This window comes from Triticum dicoccoides, chromosome 7A (genome assembly GCF_002162155.2).
Source record: "Triticum dicoccoides isolate Atlit2015 ecotype Zavitan chromosome 7A, WEW_v2.0, whole genome shotgun sequence".
NCBI lineage: Eukaryota > Viridiplantae > Streptophyta > Magnoliopsida > Poales > Poaceae > Triticum > Triticum dicoccoides.
Genome location: NC_041392.1, coordinates 1,980,009 through 2,004,311, shown reverse-complemented (window position 1 = coordinate 2,004,311; position 24,303 = coordinate 1,980,009). Strand labels below are relative to the sequence as shown.

At 49.5% G+C, this 24,303-nt stretch overlaps 1 protein-coding gene across 1 annotated transcript; it reads left to right on the top strand.

Annotated features, from left to right (window-relative positions):
• Positions 1-13,086: 13,086 nt before the first annotated feature.
• On the top strand, positions 13,087-24,152 carry LOC119327884 (serine carboxypeptidase-like 7). Its single transcript, XM_037600957.1, has 14 exons — positions 13,087-13,343; positions 13,484-13,629; positions 14,266-14,342; positions 18,075-18,197; positions 19,285-19,390; positions 19,992-20,029; positions 22,250-22,351; positions 22,497-22,577; positions 22,719-22,874; positions 22,956-23,027; positions 23,110-23,228; positions 23,315-23,428; positions 23,729-23,774; positions 23,889-24,152. Exons 1-14 carry the CDS (start codon positions 13,174-13,176, stop codon positions 23,970-23,972), a joined length of 1,434 nt encoding a protein of 477 aa, XP_037456854.1. The 5' UTR covers positions 13,087-13,173; the 3' UTR covers positions 23,973-24,152.
• Positions 24,153-24,303: the final 151 nt, after the last annotated feature.

Genomic DNA, 24,303 nt, shown 5'->3' with positions numbered 1-24,303 from the left:
TGTTAGGCATACGTTCACCCAGCTCCCTTATATAGCTGATCACAAAATGGTGCGTTGAGTGAGGAGACTGGAAGGTATGTTCATGGAGCGTTTTTCTGCGTGCGTGCTACACAGCCCACAGGGTGACCACAACCCTGATAAGAGGGAATGTTGCCAAGAATCTTTTGAACCGCAAATTCCACAAGTTGACTTAGTTGACATATTTCAGTGACGCAGTAAATCAGCAGAGGGAAGAGATTGGTGTACTAATCTCCAAAGAAATATCTTAACTTTGGATGGCACTTGAGTTTTCCACAGGCTAGTTCACGCCTTTTCTGCATCTGAATTTGACGAATCACCGCGTCCACCTGGCCATGCTTCACGCCTCAGCTTTGTGGGAACAAGCATTTTGTACGCCGACCGGACATTGAAAATTCGGTTCTTCTCATGTATCCACGACCAAAAGTCATCCACCTATCTGGTACACAATGGTATTGTTGCAATCGCTTGGGCATCAGTGGGCCAAAAAAAATTCATCTTACTTTTCCGTCTCCCATTTCAGTATAACGTATAGTAGTTATATGTATTGATGATCCGACTCTCATAAATAGATTAGTAGTTAACATGTCGCTTGTTTTGGTCGTTTTCAGGGCATATAGCCCCATATTGTTTTGTCTCCCAATTATTTTCATCTTGCGTTGCCACACCTGACCCTATGGTGATAGCTACATATTTTTTATTATTTTTTCCTTCGCAAAAAAAAGCTGCACATATTTTTTAGAATGAAGGAACAACATTTAAAATCCAGTTTTATATAAATAAACATTTGTTTAATATGAGATGAATCATTACAGTGTACAATTATCAATTGTGTGTATGTGTGCTTTTTATATATACTGATCTGATTGCATACATGTGTCACTAAATAGTGCTCTTGAACTGGAGCACCTGACCCTATGGTGATAGCTACATATTTTTATTATTTTTTCCTTCGCAAAAAAAAGCTGCACATATTTTTTAGAATGCAGGAACAACATTTAAAATCCATTTTTATATAAATAAACATTTGTTTAATATGAGATGAATAATTACAGTGTACAATTATCAATTGTGTGTACGTGTGCTTTTTATATATACTGATCTGATTGCATACATGTGTCACTAAATAGTGCTCTTGAACTGGAGCAGGATGCTAAGTTTGCCGAGAAAGCTCAAGGCAAAATGTGCCGACTTGTAGAGCTTGGCATCTTTGCCGAGAGCGTCAACGTCTCGACAAACGAAATAAGTCTTTCGGCAAAGCACAGGCTCGGCCTGTCACGTGGTGGCCACGTGGTTGTTTCTTATTTGTTTGCTTTGCCGAGAGTAGCCCTCAGCAGAGTAGTTGCTCGGAGTAGGTAGTTGGACCTGCCAGTCAGGTGGTGGACACGTGGTTGTTTGCTACCCGTTAGCTTTGCCAAGAGGGGCACTCGGCAATGGTGGACACGTGGTTGTTTGCTACTTGTTAGCTTTGCCAAGAGGGGCACTCGGCAAAGCATCAGCTCGACGTAGGACGTGGGACCCGCTTGACAGGTGGTGAACACATGGCTGTTTGCTACTCATTAGCTTTGCTTATAGGGGCTCTTGGTTGGCAAAGCATCCGCTCGGTGTAGGACGTCGGGCCCACCTGTTAGGTCGTGAAAACGTGGTTGTTCACTATTTGTTATTTTTTTCTCGGCAAAGATGGGCCACTCTTTGCCGAGTGCCCGTCGTTTGCTTCTCGGCAAAGTTATGTTTGCCTAAGAGGTGTATGCCCGGTGGCCTTTGCCGAGAACAATTCTCGGTAAAGACTTTGCCCAGTTGTTTTGGCCCTTTGCTGAGTGTTTCTGGCACTCGGCGTAGGGTGTGATTCCAGTAGTGTGATCTTTACCAAGGTCGTTTGAAATACTAGAATAGAAACTCTTCACCTAAACAGATCCGATAAGGGGAATATATTAATATCGTGAAGATACCAATTACACACAGCCTCTGCACCAACAAGATGTACAAAGGCATCAAGGATGCACACAGCCAAGAAAAAATAAAAAGGAGAGAAAAAGAAAACAAAGACCCCATTACGGTGATTGAAACTCGCAACAACAGCAGTCTAACCACCACAGAAGACAACACCCGGGCCACAATTTTTTTTTTCCAAAAGCAACACCTCCAAGAAGGAAACAATGCACAGACAAGGTCGTCGCCCAATCAAAGATCTTGAGTTTTCACCTGGAGAGAATCCATCTTAGAGTTTCCGTTTATCTTTCTATCTCTTCTCCCTGTTTATCCCGAATGTACCTTTCTCCCTCTCGGTTGTGATCGCAACCGTATTCTCTGTAACGCTTACGAGGCGTCTCTCTTCCCCCAATCAATATATACGTGGGCTCTCATGTTACGAGAGTTGAGACGCCTCTATCATCTTCCACACAACGAACCAAAGCAGCAACCATCGCTGTAAGACAATAGGTTTGGGAGAACCGGCACAACCCTCTAGGGGTGGCCTATCACATATATATAATGAAGGGGTACAATGTTACATCATACGTACACATATACGGGAACTATATAATCTAACACCCTCCCTCAATCTTAGCCACTTCCTAAAGAATCTAGAAGGGTAAGATTACGCCGACAAGTCTCAAACTGTGGTAGCGGCAATGGCTTGGTGAAGATGTCTGCAAGTTGATCCTTGGAAGAGATGAACTTGATCTGTAGTTGCTTCAATGTGTTTCGTTCGGGCATGAAATACCGGATTAGCAGATAGGTATGTAGCAACGATGTTGTCACACCAAAGAATAGGAGACTGTGATTGAGATATACCCAATTCCTGAAGCAAAGACTGTATCCAGATAATTTCTGCAGTTGCATTAATTTCTGCAGTTGCATTAGCCAATACCTTATACTCAGCTTCAGTAGCTTGTTTCCGAGCACTCCAGGCGATCAAGGTAGAACCAAAGAACACAACATAGCCCCTGTGGATCGCCTGTCATCCGGACTGCCAGCCCAGTCCGCATCAGAATAAGCCGAGATGACCCCAGAGGAGTTCGGTCGAATGTGCAAACCATAGGACAACATGAAGCGAATATAGCGCAAAATGCGCTTAACCGCAGACCAATGAGTGTCCCGAGGTGCGTGAAGATACTGAAATACTCTGTTGACAGCAAACGAAATATCCGGACGTGTGATTGTCAAGTACTGAAGCCCACCAACAATACTCCCATACTGTGTCGCATCAGCAGAAGTCAGAAGCTCACCATCTACAACAGTGATCTTGTCAGTGGTAGACATAGGTGTAGTAGTCGGTTTGCACTTAAGCATCCCATCCCGCTGTAACAAATCCAAAGCGTACTTCTTCGGCATCATAACAAGACCATCAGAACCGGAAGCAACTTCCACGCCAAGGAAGTAGTGAAGCTTCCCAAGGTCTTTGACCGCAAAGTCAGCACCAAGAGACCGAACAAGAGCAGCAGCAGCCGATGGAGAGGAACTGGCAAGTATAATATCATCCACATAGACCAGCAGATACATAGTAACTTCGGGCCTTTGTAGGAGAAATAATGAAGAGTCAGCAGCCGATGATGCAAAACCATGAGCACGAAGAGCTGTCGCAAGACGAGCATGCCAAGCACGAGGAGCCAGCTTCAGACCATAGAGTGCTTTGGTGAGACGACACAAATAATCAGGACGATCAGGATCAGAGAAACCAGGGGGCTGCCTCATATAGACCTCCTCCTCCAGTACACCATGGAGGAAAGCATTCTGCACATCAAGCTGACGAAGAGACCAACCCCGAGTAACTGCAAGAGAGAGAAGAAGCCTGATAGTAGTAGGTTTAACCACTGGACTGAAGGTGTCTTCATAGTCAAGACCATAGCGCTGCCAAAAACCTCGGGCAACTAGCCGCGCCTTGTAGCGCTCAATAGACCCATCAGAATGCTTCTTCACTTTGAAAACCCATTTAGAGTCAATGACATTAACACGGGGTGGTGGCGGAACAAGAGTCCATGTCTTGTTACGAAGAAGAGCATGGTACTCCTGTTCCATGGCCTCTCTCCAATGAGGTATACTCGGAGCAGCTTGATACGTACGAGGCTCAGAGGCCGAATGCGCACGAGCAGTAGCCAGACATGCAGCCAACCAAGCAACAGTACCATCATGGCGCTGTTTGGGCTGAAAAACACCACTGCGGCTCCGCGTATGTGGTCGTTGAGGAGCCGCGAGAGCCACAGGAGCCGGAGAGGGCTCAGTCGATACTGGACTGACTGACGATGGCGATGGTGACGGCGATGGAGACACCCCGACCAGCGACTAAGATGCCTCAGCCAGCACAGGCGAGAGGGCGCCGGAGCCGGGTGAGCTCGGCCCAGCCGAGACCGGCGTGGCAGGCCGAGGGGGCGACGAGACTGGCGTGACAAGCCGAGGTGGCGAGGCTGGCCCAGAGGCCAGAGGCGCCGAGACGAGCGACGGAGGCACCAGGGGTGCCGAGACGGTTGGCAAGGGCGCCGAGGCGGACGGCCCAGGAGCCAGAGGTGCCAACGCAGGCGGCCCAGAGACCAGAGGCACCGAGACGCACGACGTCGCTGGGTGATCGGTCGAACGTGCATGGGCACGAGGACCGAGGCCATGCAGAGGCGCACCCTGACCGTCGTGAGCCGCTGGTGAGACCGACGAGGGAGGCGATGGCGCCTCCAAAATTTCCAAACGAGCCCCATGTCCAATGCCTGCACCATGATTAGGCAACAATATAGGAGAATATGCAACATCATCAAATTGGTCAGAGGCAACAGAGGATGAATGCATAGATGATGGTTCAGCAGTGGACACAAGAAGTTTGGAAAAGGGAAAAACATGCTCATCAAACACGACGTCCCGAGATATATAGACACGATGTGTGGGAACATGAAGACATTTGTAACCTTTATGAAGAGAGCTATAGCCAAGGAAGACACACTTCTTGGAATGAAACTCAAGCTTGCGCTTGTTATGTGGACGAAGATGCGGCCAGCAAGCGCACCCAAAAACCTTGAAAAGGGTATAATCAAGTTGTTCATTAAGGAGAACCTCAAAGGGAGTCTTCATGTTCAAAACACGAGTGGGAGTACGGTTTATGAGAAAGCATGCAGTGACGAAAGCATCACCCCAAAACCGAAACGGAATAGATGCATGGGCCAAAAGAGTAAGACTAGCTTCAACAAGTGACGATGCTTACGTTCTACTGAACTATTCTGTTGATGTGTATGTGGACATGCCAAACGGTGAGCAATCCCAAGCGATTGAAAGAAGGAACTGAGGTTGCGATACTCGCCCCCCCCCCCCCAGTCCGACTGGACATGAACAATTTTGTGCTTGAGACGGCGTTCAACATGTTTTTGAAACTAAAAAAAATGTCAAACACATCAGATTTACGTTTAATAAGATAAAGCCAGGTGAAGGGACTATAAGCATCAACGTAACTGATATAATAATTGTGACCACTGACAGAAGTCTGAGCAGGACCCCATACATCTGAAAACACAAGTTCTAAAGGATGTTTCACCTCACGGCTGGACTCCGAAAAAGGAAGTTGATGACTCTTCCCCTACTGACAAGCATCACACACTGCTACATCTTTATTACTAGACAAGCTAGAAAGCTCATGACGACGCAAAACATGAAGGACAATAGGTGTGGCCGGGTGACCAAGACGAGCATGCCATTGTGACGGAGAGACCCGAACTCCACTGAAAACGCGGGCGACGCCAGGATGCTCCAGACGATAGAGGCCCTGGCACAGCCGCCCACTAAGAAGAATGTCCCTCGTGCCCCGATCCTTAATAAAAAGATCAAAAGGATGAAATTCACAAAGCACATTATTATCACGTGTGAGTTAAGGAACTGAAAGAAGATTACGTGTCACAGATGGAACTCTAAGAACATTGCGAAGCTGAAGACTCTTATTGGCATGTCTAGTGAGAAGAGATGCTTGACCAATATGAGAGATGTGCATACCTGCTCCATTGGCGGTGTGGATCTTGTCGGAGCCGTGATAGGGTTCACTAGTGTGAAGCTTCCCCATCTCGCTTGTCAGGTGCTCCGTCTCCCCAGAGTCCATGTACCAGTGGGGATCAATGGAGTAGGACTGAGTGTGTCCTTGTTGCTTCTGCGGCGCCGGACGATCCGCCATGGCAACCTGGCGGGCAAAGTTGCGTGTATCCTTGCCGTCATTGCCAAGAACAAGGAAGCTCCGCTGAAAGCGTTCGTGACACTTGGAGGACCAGTGCCCCGCAATGCCACACAACTGACACATGCGTCGACCACCGTCCCCTGGTAAGGTTGCAGACGCGGGGGGAGCTGACGATGACGAAGCCGGGGGCGGCCCCTTGGACGAGCTGCAGCCACCCTTAGTGGCGGCGTTCGCGGAGAGGGAGCCGTGACTGGCCTTGGAGCGGCGCGCCTCGACGCACTGCTCGGTGAGGAGAAGACAGGAGTAGACCTCATGTGCCATCATGGGAGTCGAGTTGCCCTGCTCGTTGATAATCTCAACCAAAGCATCATACTCCTCGTCGAGCCCGTTGACGATGAAGGAGTTGAACTCGGAGTCGGTGAGCGGCTGTCCAATGGAGGCCAACGTGTCAGCAAGGCCCTTGACCTTGTTGTAGAACTCCGTGGCCATAGAGTCAAGCTTCTCGCACTCGCCAAGCTGACGACGGAGCGCAGAGACACGGGCCTGAGACTGCGCCGCAAATAAGCGCTCAAGGATGGTCCAGGCCTCATGAGACATCTTGGCGAAGACTACAAGCCCGACGACAGCCGAGAGAGCGACCCCTGGATGGAGGGGAGGTTCGCCTGGTCCTGCCCCGTCCAAACACGGTGAGCCGGATTGTAGACCGGACCGTGCACGCTGTCCACCAGCGCAGGGGCAAGGGAGAGAGCCGTCGACGTAGCCAAGCAGGTAATGGCTCCCAAGGAGTGGACGAACCTGCGCCCGCCAGAAGATGTAGTTGTCGGATGACAACTTGATGGTGATAAGATGGCCGAAGTGAAACGGCGGCGGCGGCGACGATCCCGTCGAGGAGACGCCCTGGGATGATGGCACCATAGAGGCCGTCAGCGTGACCGGGGACGCGGCCGAAGGAATAAAGGGCGCCGGGGCAGATGGCGCCGCAGCCGGGCCCGACGCCGACAACCCCGCCATCAAGGTGGACTCGGGCACCACCGGCGGTAGCGGCGGGATAGCACCCACAAAAGAGGAGGCGGATGACGCAGCCGCGGTGTGCACCGCGAGCTCGCGCCCGAACGACGAGGGCGCCAGCGGAGTCGAGAAGAAGGAGCCTACGCTCCGGGGTCCCGAGCGGGGCCGGCACAGCGGCGGTGTCCAGCGAGAGGGACAACAGCGCCGCGAGGGAGGCCGGCAGGAACCCCGCGGTGGTGGAACCAGACGTGGCGGCGCTCGACATGGCGGCGGCGCGATCGGGAGCGGCGACAGTGAAGACGGCGGCGGCAGCGGTGCGGGTATTAGGGTTTTAGCGGAAACGATCGTAACCTAGCATGATACCATGTAATACAATAGGTTTGGGGGAACCGGCACAACCCTCTAAGGGTGGCCTATCACATCCTATATACTTAAGAAGTTCATCCCCACTAAGTGATTTATCTTGACATGCAGCATGTATCAGCAAAGTAGCCACGTCACAACCATGCATTCCCACCGCAAGGCGCAAGCCCACCTCCTCGGGTGTGAACCGACCTTTTCTTCCCCCCAAATTCAAGCCATGCATTACCTATCCGATTCAATGAGCCACAAACCGAGGAGGTTGGCCTTCTCCGCTTCTCCTCACTGGTCGCTTCTCATTCTCTGCTTCCCCTGCCCTCCACTTTCCTCACTCTTGCGCTTCCATCCTCACCGGGGCTACAAATACGTTGCCCTTGTGGATGTGGCGACTGCGTGGTCAAGACGGCGTCCGCGAAACCCTAAACAACCTTTCCCAATCTTTTCCACCAACTTCGGGTCCTCCTTCTACTGCCGGCCTCCCCACGCCGATGTTCAGACCCGTCCCTCCGGTTGTTCCTCCGCTCCGGGTCCTCCTCGCGGCGGCGGCATCGGACGCACCAGACGCGGCGGACGCGACTTGCGGCCCCGGTTTGTGCGGGATCCATCAAGGTGGCCTCGGGAAGGAGCAGGTCGCCAGTATCCCCACGCCTCCTTGCCGGCCACTCCTTGTCGCCGCCATGGCCGGCAAGCCATCACCTCGCAGCCGATTTATTCTCTGTGCACGCCATGCCTCCCCTGCGATTTCTCCTCGCGCCGACGGCCTGGGATGCACGCACCGGATGAGACCCTCCCTGCCGCAGAGGAGAAGCTCGCCGGCCTCCCCTGCCTCCTTTCCGTGGATATCAATGCCCGCAAGCCCAGCTTCAAGAAGACGGTTAGCATCTCTTCCCCTTAACGCGATTGCCTTCATTTGGTGTTGTCATTTGTGATGTCTATGATTTTTGGTGCTTACAATCACTCATAAAGATGGGATCCTAGATGGTGGCGTGCTGCATGACAGTTCTTCTCTGTTTTCCTTAGGTGTGCCATGTTCAGGTTCCTAATGTTCTAAACCTCTGCATGTTCAGGTTCAATTGAGAATTTGAGAACCAGGTGCTTACGGTGTCATGCAGTACAGTGAAAAGGGCGTTCAGATATACTTAACAGGTTACATATCTTTCCCCTTCGTCTCCCTCCTACCTTGCTCGAAAACAGTTCTCCACCACTATTAAAACACTGCTGAAACTGCTCTACAGGTCCATCATTTCAGCTTCAGGTTCATTCATCTCTCTAAATTGTGAGGAGGAGCTATCAAGGCTAGGGATGTGTATACATCACTCCTAGCCACCGGAAGAAGTGGCCAGTTTTCCCTGTACACCTAATTGTCTACAATTTCAATTGATTTATTTATTTTTGCAAGAATTCGAAACTACAAGACACCGGAGGCATCCAATAGATGTGATTTCCTGTTTGCTTTTGTCAAATATCTTCAGAATTGTATAAGTCACTCACCTTATTAATCTTTTCGTCTCCATAGAGGTTATGTTTGTGAGCACGTTTAATCCCAGTCTTCTATTTATTAGGTCGCTACTTATTGGTCCATGTTTTGCTAATCGATTCAGACACATTCCACTTTTGCTTGAATTTATACTGTGAGAAGTAGTGATGCCAAACAGGTTGTTATTCTTAATCAATGGGAATTGAAGATCTACTCCCATAATACAAAGGGAAAAAATAGAATAAGCCTTTCTTAGTATCAAGGCAGTGTTCCACACTTTGATGCACTATAGTGCAATTCACAGAAATCCTATTCACACTGAAGCATTGGTCATACAATGATTAGACATTGATATCTATACTTTGGCCGTACATCGACAAGACCCAGTCTACTACCCGTGGAGAAACTGTTCTCTTTTGTCACATTGTTCACCTTGGAATTTATAATGCTGATATGCAGTTATATAAAAAAATTAAGTTATTTTAATGCCAACAAAGAGACCCCGCAGCAACGTGCGGGATATCATCTAGTATATATAATGAAGGGGTACAATGTTACATCATACATACACATATACGGAAACTATACAATCTAACAATCGCCAATGAATAGACTAATAGATTGAAAGGATCAAACCTGTAAACACATGAACAAAGACGAAAGAAAACTGGATTCAACAGATCCAGTGAAGTCTAGCACCGATCGAATCCCGCGAGATCTAACGGAGACACACCTTGACATGCTCTCTGATGACGCTAGACGGACCATCGGGACAAGGATCGAACATGGGAGACATTATTCCTATAGATGGACATCGTCGCTGCCACACACAGTCCCAACCAAGATGATGGATCTAGCAGGAATGGGAGCGGGATCCATTTCGCCGACGGCGGGCAGAGATCCTCCACACCTTCATGGCCGAAAGCCATCAAAGGAAGGGTGGACCGGTGGCAGTGCCGACGGGAGGAGGAGCAAAACCCAATTGCTTGGGAGCCTTTTCTATGTTTACGAGATTGAGTTATGATCACATCAATTGTCCATAATTCTAATGTCTTGCCCCTACGAAGTAAATGAAAATAAAGTGTGAGAGATAGTATGTATTTACCTATTAGTCTTTGAAGTGTGGTAGTACTGACCCCTAAGGGCATCTCCAGCCGTTCGGCCCCCCAGGGCGCCTAAATAGAGCGGCCTGGGGGCGTACCGGCGCTAGTTCGGCCCCTGGGGGCGGCCTAGCTCCCAGTCACGCCCCCAAGCGCCGGCCCCAGGATGCGGGAAATTTAAACTTGGTCATTCCCGCTCTCAAAAGACGCCACAAATATGGCGATCGGACATAGTCTGGCATTACAAAAAACAGAGTGCCGCATGCCGCAAGTTCGCGTGCGCAATGATTCACTCGGCGGGGTTGGCTCCATGCGTTGGCGGAGTCGGCGTGCGCGGGCTCAGCGGTGTCAGAGCTGCTTCGGTGCTGGGCTGTGTCGGCGCGGCTTCGGCACTGCTGGGTGGCGATGTAGAGGCGTCGTTCGGGCTTGGCGTCCGTGTGGTCGTGGGCGCGTGAGCTTGCATCGTCGGCGTTGCCGTCTGCATCTGGTTCAGGATGAGGCCGTGCTCCGCATGTACCACACCCTGAGCTGCTCGTCGTTGCTCTGGAGCATGTCCGCCCCGCCCATCAGAAAAGCCATATCGGTGTTCCTCTTCTTCGCGGAGACGCTCGTCCGGAGCAGGTCGAGCTTGATGGCGCTGTTCTTCATCAGCGACGAACACCGCGCCTCGGTCTTCTCTTCACGTAGGATGGCCCGGGCCTGGGCGTCGGCGAGGCAATGCTCGATGGACTCCTGCACTCGCGCGGTTACCGCGTCGGCGTTTTTCCCCTTCTTTGTCAATTTGTGGCCGTCTGGCCGCCCCTCTGACGCGCCCGGAGTCGTCGCGTCCGGCTTGTATGTCTCCTTGGCCTTGTCGAGGGCACGTCGGACTTCTGCCCACTTCTCGCACTTGTCAATGCGCTTGTAGACGTGGAGGTGCTTGAAGTCGGCGTCTTGGTTGTTGCGCCGATACATGGTGAACATACGCAGCAGCTGCGCGGACGAACAAATAGTTGGCGGGCGGCGGGCGTAGACGACGAAGAGATGAGGGTGAACGGCGTGCGTACCTGATCCTCAACGCTGGCGCCGCTCTCCGGGCGAGCCGCGACCTCCTCGACGATTCCATGCCATTTGTTGCACGCCAACTGGATACGCCCCCAATGGTTCGCCATCGCCTTGGAGCCGCGCTGCATGTAGACGCCTTTGAAGTACGGGTCGACGAGCTTCCGCTCGTCGAACTCGGCCTTGATGCGGTCCCAGTACGTCTCCAAGCTCTGGTTCGCGCCGGTGGTCGGGTCGAGGCAGACGACTTTCCATGCTTCGGCGAGGCATTGCTCCTCCTTGGACGTCCACTTGATGCGCGGTTCGCCTGACCTAGCCGCCCGCTTCTTCTTCTTCTGGCGCCCCTTCGTCAGAACAGGAGCCGGCTCCTCCTCCTCCTCCTCCTCGAGTTCCTGCGCTTCATGCGCGTCCTCGCTGTAGACGTAGCCAAGCTCGGCCTCCATGTCGCCGCTGAGATCCACTACCTCGTCCTAGGTGGCGAACCCGGGAGACGCGGCGGCCGCAGTCGATCCTGCCACGATGATGTCGTCCATGTCGGCTCCTGTGTCGTCGGTGTCCCCGAGGTGCGAGAACGGCAGCGGTCCACAGCGGAGATGGGGCGTCAGTGTGGACGCGTAGGCGGCGGGCGGCGAGTAGTTGTATGGAGGGTACTGCACGCCGATGAAGGCAGGCGAGGGTGTGTGCGTCGCGGGGTGGCCATGGGGAAGGTCACGTTTGGGTTGAACCCCCCGTGCGCATCGCCGTCGGCGTAGCCGGGCGACGACGATCCCCATGAAGATCCGACGCCTTGCTGTCCCCAGGGCGCGTACTGGGCATGGCTGACGACGGGTGGATTCATCATCCCCGCGTGGTCGATCGATGAGGAAGACGCCGCCGCACGCGCTGCGTTGTCGCGGGCCTTCTTGGCAATGGCCTTGTTCCGCCGGTCGGTGGTGACTGCGTCGCGTCGCTGAACTTCCACCCTCCACTCGGCGCTCGACATGCCCGGTGTCTTCGATGGCGGCGCCCTCGGCTTCCTCTGCTTCGGCTGGGCCAAGGTGCCAGTCGTGGTTGCCGCCGTGCGCGGCATGGCATACTTCTTCGGTGGCATGGCGCCGACTGGAAGGCGAGCTGGAGGGGGTTTGGCGGGAGAAAGGGAGGGCATGGCGGGAGGAAGGCGAGCGAGCGGAATAGATGCGAGGGAAAAGCGTCAAGAAATGGCGGGAAAAGGCCCTCGGGTCGCTGCCAGGGCGGGCCCACGCGCCTTTTTCGCTTGTGCCGGCTCCCCAAGCGCCCCCCAGGGCGCCGGGTTCGGCCTGGGTCCGACGGCACCAGTTTTGGCCTGAGCCGGCGAAAAACGGGCTTCTGGGAACGCGACTGGGCCGGTTTTTTAGCGTCGGCGTGGCAAAATCGACTGGGAGGGCCTGTTAAGGGCGCGGCTGGAGATACCCTAAGATTTTGGCTGCTGGTGTCGGTCGCCGGTGGGTGGCGAAGTCGGCAGCGGCCATGTATAAACAAATTCCTGGTTTCATTTCTGGCCCACGCCAACCATGCATTGCTCCAGCTGCCAACGGTTACACTAAAGAGTATAGACCCACGTTCAAGAAATGGGAGGGAAAACGATTCGTGACACCAAATGGTAGAGTGCATTGCGCCAAAAATGCTACACCTATGAACTGTATACGAAAAGCTACGTAAACCGTCCATCCAAAACCAATCAGTCCCCCTGATTTTCAATGCATGGGGCCATCTTCTTTTTCTTTTCCAATCAAACGTTTCCACCTAAGCCTGTTGATAAGGCACGTAGATTTACATAGGTGTAGCGTTGTCCGCATTGCGCTCATTAACTTGTCTTTCTCATCACCGACAGTTTTACTTGGCCCCTGTTGCTTGATTGACCCGGCCTCCCATATTTCTCCTTATACACTCATCTCTCTTCCTCACCTTGGTGCGCAGCGCCTGGGCCGGGCTAGCTCTCTCTTTCTCGCCTCGCCTCCCAGGGACGCTGCAGGCCGCAGCCCCAAGCCCCTGGTACCTGGAGCAGCATCGCAACCATGGCAAGAAGCTTCGACATGAGCACCATCGCAACCATGGCCAGATTCTGGTGGTCGCTCCTACTCCTGTGGCTCTGCTGCCTTCTTCTCTCTCCGGTGGACTCGTCGCCGGTTGCCATCACGCACCTGCCTGGCTTCGACGGGCCCCTCCCATTCTCCCTGGAAACCGGGTACCGCATGATCCATCTTTTTTCCCTTGGGCAACCACGTATATATATGCTTGCAACACGTATGCTCTTTGTCGGGTTTTCTTCAAGTGAGGCCGGTGTTCATTTTATGTAAATCTAAATCTAACAAGCGGTGCCTGCAGGTATGTGGAGGTGGACGAAAGCAATGGCGTGCACCTTTTCTACTACTTCGTCGAGTCGGAGAAGGACCCCACCAGAGACCCGCTGGTGCTGTGGATGCAGGGTGGACCCGGCTGCTCCAGCCTCTCGGGCATTCTCTACGAGATGGGTAATTCACCAGCTACTATTCCATAAGAAAAAAGTCCAGCTACCTTCTGACAGGTCTCGCAATTCTCACATATGCAACACTTCCACGCATGGTAAAAGAGCTACTCCCTCCGTTTCGGTGGATAAATCATTCGCGTAGTTCTAGGTCATTGATTTGAGGAATAAAATATGTGTTATATGTTATGAAAAGTATATCACTAGATTTTTACACGGATGTAGTTTCTAAATATATATTTTTTGTCACATATAATACATATTTAGATAGTTAAATTGTCGACCTAGAACGACATGAATGACTTATACACCAAAACGAAGGTAGTACTAATAAAATCATCAGGTTTGATTATTATACCAGTTGAAAGAACAAGGGATATCACAATGATATTTAATCAAGCTCGACTATTTAATACCTCCTCTGTAACTTAATATAAGACGCTATTTCACACTATGACACTGAGGAAAACTGTCATATATTAAGTTACAAAGGAGTAGTATATGCCTAGCTTTCCTGACATTTCAAAAAAAGAAACACATGTTTTATAGTTTGTTGTGAAATATTAATGATAAGATGTTGAAGCGTGCAATTTGCAAGACAACTCGTTGATAACCAATTAATTGTCCATACATGTACGTACAGGGCCCTTCCGGTTTGACGTCCAAGGGTACAGAGGTGGACTCCCTACTTTGCTGTACCGACCGGAGACATGGACCAAGGTGTTGAGCCAATCTTTCCCTTGAATCATAATATTTGTAAAAGAAATGAAGAATACAAAAAGGTCTGGTAGCTCCAGGGACTCCCGGCACCCCCTTATTAGATTGTCTGTACTGTTAGGGCATGTGCAGTGCGTGTGCGCGCGCGCTGGACCGGGTGCCGGTCCGTGGCCGTGGCGAGCCCGTGGCAGGGTATGCGTGTGTGCATGCACTCATCGTGTGTAAGTACGTCTAGGTAGCTAGTGGACTCCGGGGTGACCGTGGAGATCGTTGCGGGCTCGCCGCGACCCGTGCTTGTGCATGCACGTGGTGGGTGCGGCCAGAGCGGGCGGATCGGGCGCCTGGCTGGGTAGGAGGCGTGGGGATCATGCCCCAACGCCGGCCCGGATTGATATAAATGCCCCGTGATGATCATTGTAATTGCTGTGGTGACAGAGTTCGGGCTCTAGGAAGAAAATTTGTTGTTCCTGCGGAAGGCCTTCGAGCGCCGGAAACACCTATGTCCACTATGCCCTTTTCTTCTTCCTTCTTCTCCTTTCTTGGTTTGAGGCAGAGAGAGAGCGACACATGTGAAAGAGCTAGGGATAGCAAGGGTTAAACCCCAAGAATTGGCATCAGAGCTTCTGGAGGATTCTGCCGGTGGTTATGGCGATTGTCCCGCATGGTAGCGGTGGGGGCACAATGTCCTTCTCGATGCCGATGCTCATGCCAAACAATTACACGGTGTGGGCAATCAACGCAGAGGCTATTCTCGATGCCCAGAGTCTGTCGTTGGCAGTGTCGCCAGCCAGCGAAGTGGCGGTCGACGACAAGAAGAACAAGGCGGCTAGTGCGATGCTGTTCGGCGCGTTCTCTGAGGATATCCTGATGCAGGTCTCGATGAAGAAGACGGTGGCGCAGGTGTGGACCAGCCTCAAGACTCGCTTTGTCAAAGCCGAGCGGGTTAGGGCGGCGTGGATGTCCACCTTTCGCGGCAAGTTTGAGTGGCTGCACATGACGGATGGGGAGACTCTGGACGCGTTTGTCGGGAAGATTGGCTACATGGCGGCACACTACACAGTGCTAGGGTCGACTCTGGATGACCTGACGATGGTGAAGAAGTTGCTGGAGTTGGTCCCCGACTTCTTGTACTCCGTCGTCGCTGGGATGGAACAATTATGCGAGGTGGAGAAGATGTCGTTCGAGGAGGCTTTGAGCCGCCTGAAGGCGTTCGAGAAGAGGATGTGTCGGGGCGCACAGGCTGGCGGCGAGCGGGGTTGATGAGTAGCTGATGCTCATGGCGGCTCAGTGGGTGGCACGGAACCGTCAGCATGGCGGCGGCTTTGACCACAACGACGACGACATCAGCAGCACAACGTCGGGCGGCGGAGGAAAGTAGCGCAGCTGGTGCTACAACTGCGGCCAACACGGACACTTCCGGTGGGACTACACGAAGCTGAAGAAGGCGGATGAGGTGGAGAAGGCCCTCCTCGCCGACATCGACGTCGAGGTCCTGGCCCTCCTATAGTCATGGCTTGGGGAGTGACTATTAGGAATAAGCCACGACGAGCATGTGCAGTGCGTGTGTGCGCACGCGCTGGGCATGTCGGGTGTCGGTCCGTGGCCATTGTTGGGGCAGACTAACCCTTCTCGGCGACGAACCCCGAGCGTCCTCGTGGCGACACAAACACCGGACAGAGTCAGACGAAGGAGACACCATAATTTTCCCTGCGGCGAATGCCGCGGTGCATGAACGCCTCGAACACATACATGGAAGTACACACATAGTACTACTCAGAGGAGTTCTCCTGCCGGCCAGGCGCATACCACGGTCCTGACAGAGACTTTTTTTTTAGAAAAGGAGGATGTACCCCGGCCTCTGTATCTGGACGATGCATGCAACCATATTATTAATTATTCACAAAGATCATACAAAGTGATACATCAATAAGTCTGAAGTCACCATCTTGGCAACGCTGTTACTACTCCTATCCTTTTAATAAAGGTGTGCCGAATGTCCGGGCCAAATACCAAACAGACATTGCACCAAACTAACATCTATAGCCGGGTGTCCCATCCAAGCCACTACCTGGATTGGGTCCCACACCGGTCTGGCACACTCTCAGTGAGCACCGCATGCTGCAAGGGCAGTCACCTTCATCTTCCATCGGTCAATTCTCAGAGCAGAATTGATGCACCAACCTTGCCAGGCCTCTCTGCCATCAACGCCACCATGACGCCAGACAACTTCTTCTTCCTACGCGAGTCCATCCCGATAGAGACTGCATCCACCTCATCTCTCCGCGCACACACGCACCTGGAGACTACATCTCTCCTCAAGCACCTCACTTCTGGCATCACAGCTGGGTAAACTTTAGAGCTTTGCTACAGTTACGGACTCAAACTCGCGGACAAGAACCTACAGGCTGACATGGGAACCGTTGACTGGAAAGCAGATGGCCCCACACTTAAAATCAGGAGGTGGTGGGAGATTAGGAGGGGGACACATAATCCCGTAAGCTTCCGCCGTGACTTATTGTCCGTAAGTCTAGGATTTTCGGTAAACTTTATATAGCACACCCACGCACACAGTCCAGTGATCACACACACCACTAACTCACGCACGCATGGACCACACCGGCTACTTGCACATGACCCGGCCACTAACCAGCTAACTACATGCACGCACTAATTAAGTCCACTAACGCACAACTCGGCTAGCACACACACATGCAGCTAACAACCAGCCTACGGTCCGGCAGCTTCGCCACTGCTCGGTAGCACCACGCGCCCGGCCACACGCTCGAATCTTCCATGTCAAGATTATCTCTAACAGCCGTATCGAGCCCATGGTGAGGTGTGCGTGTGTGCGTGCACTCATCGCGTGGAAGTAGGTCTAGGCAGTTAGTGGATCCCGGGTTGAGCGTCGAGATAGTTGTGGACTCGCCGCGACCCGTGTGTGTACGTGCGCGTGGTGGGCGTGGGCAGAGCGGGAAGATCAATGCCCCAGTGCCGGCCCATGTATAAAAGCCCCGTGATGATCGTTGTAATTGTTGTGGAGACAGAGTTCGAGCTCTGGGAAGAAAATTTGCCGTTGGTGCGGCGGACGTTCGAGCGCGGGAAACACCAGTGTCCACCGTGCTGTATTCTTCTTCCTTCTTCTCCTTCCTCGGTTTGAGCCAGAGAGAGAGAGAGCGAAACGTGTGAGAGAGCTAGGGCTAGCAATGGTTAAACCCCAACAGATTCCCGCTGAGATCACCAGCTCATTCACAGCATAAGTCAGACATTAGTACACTAGGTTCATGGCCACTGTTCCCGACCAGCTTGTCTCCACAAGCTACTATGGCAAAGGCGACTTGTTTCGTCAACTCTTTCACTCATCCCGTTATGTCAATCTCCTCTATTCTACATTTTTCTCTGTTCTTCTTTTGAATGGTGAGAGAGCGACAGGAGTTCGGGAGAAAGATAAGGAGTGCTTTCTTTTTGTGAGACGTGTGTGACCGAGATAAATGCCAGAAGAGAATTGTTTTCCGAGGAAGAGAGCAAGGGTGAATGTTGGGAGGAGAGAGATTGTTTTCACTGTCACTGTTCATGTAGGCCTGGTAATGCTCCTAGACTTGTTATGCACGGACGGTGGTGATAGAAGTGAGTCCAGACACCCGGGTCCTAAAAATTCATTCTCGCGAAGAATGTGCCAAAATATTCGCATCCTGTAAGAAAACTCATCTTTGGCTGACGTGTTACATGATTTTGCAGGTCAGCAATATAATCTTTATTGATAGTCCTATTGGCTCTGGGTTCTCATACGCCACGTCGGAAGAAGGGTTTAAATCTAGTGATAGCAAGGCGGTTAAAATGCTAGTCGTTTTCCTCAAAAAGGTTATGACCCTTCTGCTTTTCACACGGTACATTATGGTTTGTGAAAAAGCTACTTGAGCATTTTCTTTGTTTGGCATCATACCTAACTACACTTGTAACTTTGTTAGGCATCATATACCTAACTACACTTGTAACTTTGTTAGACATCACACCTAACTACACTTGTAACTCATAAGTTCTCTTTAGATTCTAACATGTTTGTAAATTTCAACCAGAAAACTAATATGTTCACACATCACACTCCAAATTATACTTGATGGTTCTTTGAAAAAACCTATGCTTAATGGGCCGAATATCTTCAACTATTTTGAGCCCTAATGATCAACAGATGAGATGTTTAATGATTCTTGGGAGCTATTACCGTATTAGATATGTACCTTTATGGGAAAAACTTGGAGGCAACTTAAGCCGGCAAAGGCCAGTATGAACATATTTTCAGTTTTTGGAGAAAGCAGTACCGGATATAACACAACAGCTACAAAATTAAGCGCGCGCGCGCACACACACACACACACACACAGAGAGAGAGAGCGGAGAAGGATGAGGGAGGGGGAGATGGCAGGAGGGGAGGGGGAGGTGGCGGCTGTGACTAGGGTTTCTTCCTGGGCCGTCACGGGAGCAACACGGGAGTCTCATTGCCACAAGCATGGATAAAATATGCTAACTTCAAGCATTGATCTATCAGAGGATAACTTAGTCACGGGAGTTAACGTTCTTCAAATTTACAGTCATCGTATGAGCCCAACAAATTCATTCAGCTGCATATTTCCTTCCCCTGTTATGCCCAATTGAGCTTCTTTGTAACGTGGGAACCAAATTTTTAATGTCAAATTCCTTTTTTTATTAAATTTTTGCCTTGCAAATAAGTTATTAATTAATTGTGTGGCAGGATTGATTATCATTTTTCTCAGTCAAAAGAAAGAGAACCTGAGATTAGTGTAATACTTCATTCATCTGGGCCGCGCCCTATGATCTAACCAAAACTAATTAGAGTTGAATTTTAATTATATGCTATGAGAAAAAGAGATCAATATTCAATCTCTATATATGCTTTCACATATATTCTAATTTATCCTTCTATATGCAGTGGTTGCATGAGCACCCCCAGTTCCTCTCAAACCCACTTTATATTGGTGGTGAATCATATTGTGGTATGATCGTACCCACTCTTGCCCTGGAAATCCACATATCAAGTAAGACTCTTTATACTTATCTTGAGATGATGGACTGCTGCTCTGGAGTACAGTTCCCCATTCAATCTTAAAAAGTGAACACATAAAATTTAAACCTAATAGTACAATAGTTGAGTAATAAATCTTGTCATACAAGACTTCGCTTACTTGAGTTAAGTCTAAGACTTCGCTTTATACAAAATGATATGTAGTAACTAAATCCAAACCAGCTATTTGGTACATACATAAATATTGTAGAAATGAGTTGCACAATGGAAAGACATTTGTAGCATGACACTACTAATCAATATTTCAGGGTTTTTTGCGGATGGATATTTCAGGTTTTACTTCTTCTTAGTGGGCTTTGAGTCTTTTGTTGGACCAAATTGTACCAATAATAAACTGATTTTGCCGTACACAATACATCTCACTATTTTCTTATATATCTATTGATGTTGCCCCTCATATTCTATTGTTCGAGTGCCGTATCACTTCCACTTTCTTTTAATATTTTTCGGTCGATTTACTTTACTTGTTCACGACAAACTCATTGATGATTACTTCTTGTACATGTGTATCACCTGTTCACTAACACATGCACATACATGTTTACAAATTTCAGACAAGGAATCTGGGGAAGAATCACTTCTTAACCTCAAGGTTTATTGAAGTCCATTTATATTAAGTAAAATGTATAAGCTTTCCTTATGAATCTACATAATAACATGGACTAGCCCATGCATCACTTCTTTTTTGTGTACTCTTGTTTTATACAATATACATCTGAGTATCATTGAACCATAGTTTAAAAAAAAACTTGTTTCTCCTTGTGACCCTAGAATCATGAAGCAGTTTGATTTACATTTTATTCCTTTTGTTTGTAGAGGAACACAGTCTTTGCTTGCGGACGCCTAAAGAATTAATCCCTTTTCGAATAGTCTATCTAAACTTTCTAGGCCCACTCGGTGACTGAACTGGAGCATGAGTCCTAGCTGATTTCTGACTAGTTCTGTGTGGCCACATTTCCTTACCTTATTTTTTTTGGAAAAGGAGGTTAAAATCCCCAGCCTCTGGATCAATGGATGCATGTAGTCATCTTTATTAATTATTCAGTAAAGGTCTGTCAAGAACATCATGAAGCCAGCCGAAACCACCACTCACACCAACAAACTCGATAATGTTGAGTGCTCTCATTTCCCACATCTAAATCCAGTGTCGTTGCCGATCCATCCACATAACATATCGGAACCTACAACTGGTGCAACAAACCTAAAGCGTACACCACATGCACACATTTTAGAAGCTGTTATCATCATCGAACCGTTGACCCATCTTTAGCAAAAAGAGCCGCATCATCCTTGCCAGTCCGGACATCCGTCGATGCCAAGACAACGTCCAACGGCACCATCTCCCTGCATGCAAACTATTGAGCACGTTCCGGTCGCCGCTGATACACGACAGCACCATGCCACCACGTACCAAAGCTCCATGCAAGACAAAGCCGCTCCACCTCCTGCCTTTGTCTTCCAGCACTGCTCCACAAACGATGCTTCCAAGAGAGAAACGACACTGCAGTGTTGTCATCGTCCGATCTGGAAGACTAGATCCTAGGCTTTCCTCCGGAGTAGCACGAGTGGGTCGATAGTAGTTATACAATGATGCTTCATCAAGGTAACGGCACAGAGCACCGTCATCACCTGCCGTTGGCTCGTTTTCACCCACAACTATGTCTCCCCAACTCGAGCTGGGACTAGATGACGGATCTTGAGATCTGACCACCTAGCCTCAGTCCTACCACCTCCGACGGAGGAGATGACCACCACTGCCAAGCCTAGGGTCGCCGCCCCGTGCGCCCGCGTGATGTAGAACAAGACCAGGAGCACCATCGTGATCAGAAGCTGAACCGGAGGTTGAGCGGCTGCAGCATGGCCGCCGCCGCCACCTGCCGCTGCGGCTATAGCCCCGCCGCCACACCCCAGCCGTCGTTGTCCGCCGCCATCACTGTCGAGATCGAGATTGGATCCACCGCATCGATCTTGAGCTAGTCGCTGGCGCGTGAGCAGAAGGCCGCCGCCGCCAAGCTGCGGCGACGCACGGGAGTGGGGGTAGGTTAGGCAGGGGTTCCTTCATATGAATCTCACATCTCCTTGCCTTATGTTATAGGATCTGCCAGCGGCTGCAAGCACCATCTATAAGAGGTTCCGTACGTGACAGGAAAAATACGAACAGTGGAAGAAAATAATTCCAAAGGTCTTATGAATGCGCATACACTCACCCCTATGAATGCACACATGCACACCCTGCCCTTATGAGCACCTCCGAAAGACTGAGCCGGCATATCATCTTGAGATTTTACGAAGTCACCGTAGATGCCTCGTAGTCGACGGGAACGTCTCCTCCCACTGAAAGCATGTCGCCAGAAATCCAGAAATAAATCCAGGACAAAGGTCTTTTATTGTTAAAAATAGGTAAATAGACAAGACTCTGGAATCGCGAAAAATTTCAACACAACCGCAGTTAGAGGACCTGTGTAATGTAAAAAATATATATTGCACTATGAACTCGGTGTATTTAGCAAGTTTTGATAGTAGTGTCCTTCCGATGAATATTTTGTATTATCTGGATCTAAGGTATGGGATAGGTTGAACATTTAAGCCTAGTTAGCAATTGAGATTGAGACTAAAGGCCAAAAAAGATTACATGTATCATAGCTCGAACATGCACAAATAGGTCAAACCCACCTACTCTAGTTTGTCTACCCTGAATCAGCCCAAATGCAACTAGGGCAAAATGTTAGCCTTGCCTGAAACCGGCCTACCACACGCTTAGGCCTACTGTTCATCAAATTCATCTTTGCATCGCTTAACAAGAATATTACAGGGGTACTTTGCTGGGAATCCAGTGACTGACGACAGGTTTGACAGAGCTGGTACAATCCAATTTTTTCATGGCATGGGAATGCTGTCGGATGAACTTTATGAGGTGATCCATCCTCCCACATAAGTACTAACAGTAGTAGCAGTAGAATTACTATGGTATTACAGTACTAAGCAGATGACCGTATATACAATTGAAGTTTTCATGAGTTGTGTCGTGTACTCAGAATGCAAAGAAATTTTATCCACAGTTTGCCAAGGAGAGTTGTGGAGGAAACTACAGTGATCCACCCAATGCGTTATGTGCCGAGTCCATTCAAGCTATTGACAATGTAAGTTTCCCCTAGAACACGAGATATTATCTTCTCCTGTCAATCAGTAAAGATAGAAGATAAAACATCTATCGTTGAAGCTACCATGTTTGGAACACGAGGAGTTGTGTTTACTAGTTTCTACTAACAATGGACAAATAGTGCACAAAAGATATCAACTTGTCCCACATCCTGGAGCCCTCATGCGAGTTGATATGGAGCCCCGGGATTCAGCAGGCAACAGCAAGCAATGAAACAAGTGGGCTCAGGGTGGAGTACTTGGTTGGTGATGATCTCCTGTTTCCCTTCAAGTGTAGAGTTGAGTGCATCCAATTCCCATTAACTTTACACTGTATCCACTCTTGCTCACACAACTAATGTTGGTTAATTTGGTCTCAGAGCGATACCTACCAGCTATCTTATGTATGGGCAAATGATGAAGGCGTAAGGGAGAGTCTTGGCATTCGCCAGGTACTACTCTAGAGCTGTACTGTACTGAATCTTTTTTTCCGGTGTAGTTGTGCCTGAACGTTGTCACACACTCACACTGCAGGGAACTAAGGCGGAATGGAAAAGATGTGTTAGCGACATACCGTACACTAGAGATATCACAAGTACAGTAGAGATTCATTCGAGGCTACGTAGAGAAGGATATCCAGCGCTGATATACAAGTAACCAACCCACAGAAGAAAATTAATCTAAAATTGCAATCTCATCTGAAATTCTGATTCTGATATGTAATTGATGTTGAATGCAGTGGCGACCATGATAAGGAGTTTTCCTTCGTTGGCACTCAAGCATGGATAAGATCTCTTAACCTGCCTATCACAGATGACTGGAGACCATGGTATGTTGATGGCCAGGTTGCAGGGTAAGTTGTCCTGTGCCTACTGAAACTTCTTTCACTGGGGGTCTATTCCAATCGAATGTATTTTTTTCCTCCAACGTATGGAGAAAACAATATTTCAATGTTCAGAAAATTTCTTAAAATATGTTTCCAAGTGTTATAACAATAATTTGGAGCTTAATTACCTGTGCATATCCTATTTTCACGTAGGCCTAGTCCATGTCTTGAACCAATTAATTTAAGAACAAAATGCCTTCACCCAATGAACGTTGGCAGGTTAGGGTTGCCCAAGTCTTACACTGATTCAAATAATTTCTTGTCCAGATTCACAAGAAGTTACTCCACTAACCTAACGTATGCAACTGTGAAGGTAAGTGCTTCGGAACCTTATTCTTATCTTTTCCATTACATAACTAAATCAGGATATATAAACTCTACTGTCCTAGTCTTTGGAGGTAATATCTGTAGACTACCTACCATGTAGGGTGCTGGGCATACTGCTCCAGAGTACAAGCCCAAGGAGTGCCTCGTGATGTTCGCCAAGTGGCTTTCCGGTGACCCTCTGTGAAGAAAGGATGACCTTTGTTTGGATGAGTGTGTGTCAGTGCCTGTTTGTCGCATCTAACTAAATTTGAAATAAGCAAGGTTCCTAAATAGAACCAAACATTGTTCCCCTGCTTGGATGTATACCCCATGCACAATTTGAATACATTATGTTATGTTGTTTTGCTTTTTAAAACAAAAATCTATGTGGAAAATCTATATCTATTTTTATTACCTACTAATAAGGCGAGTAGTAGACGCCAGTGCGCCAGCCCAAATTTCGGCCAGCCGCCCGCGCGCCGTTAGATTAGGCCAGCCCATGCCCTCGGATCTTAACCATCTCTCTCAATCCGCTC

What these genes read in the sequence shown, in the direction of transcription:
- LOC119327884 (XM_037600957.1), top strand. Translation starts at nt 13,174, where the DNA reads ATGGCAAGAAGCTTCGACATGAGCACCATCGCAACCATGGCCAGATTC. An exon ending in CCATTCTCCCTGGAAACCGG is followed by an intron (nt 13,344 to 13,483) that starts GTACCGCATGAT and finishes CGGTGCCTGCAG; the next exon opens with GTATGTGGAGGTGGACGAAA. An exon ending in GTTGATGGCCAGGTTGCAGG is followed by an intron (nt 23,429 to 23,728) that starts GTAAGTTGTCCT and finishes TTTCTTGTCCAG; the next exon opens with ATTCACAAGAAGTTACTCCA.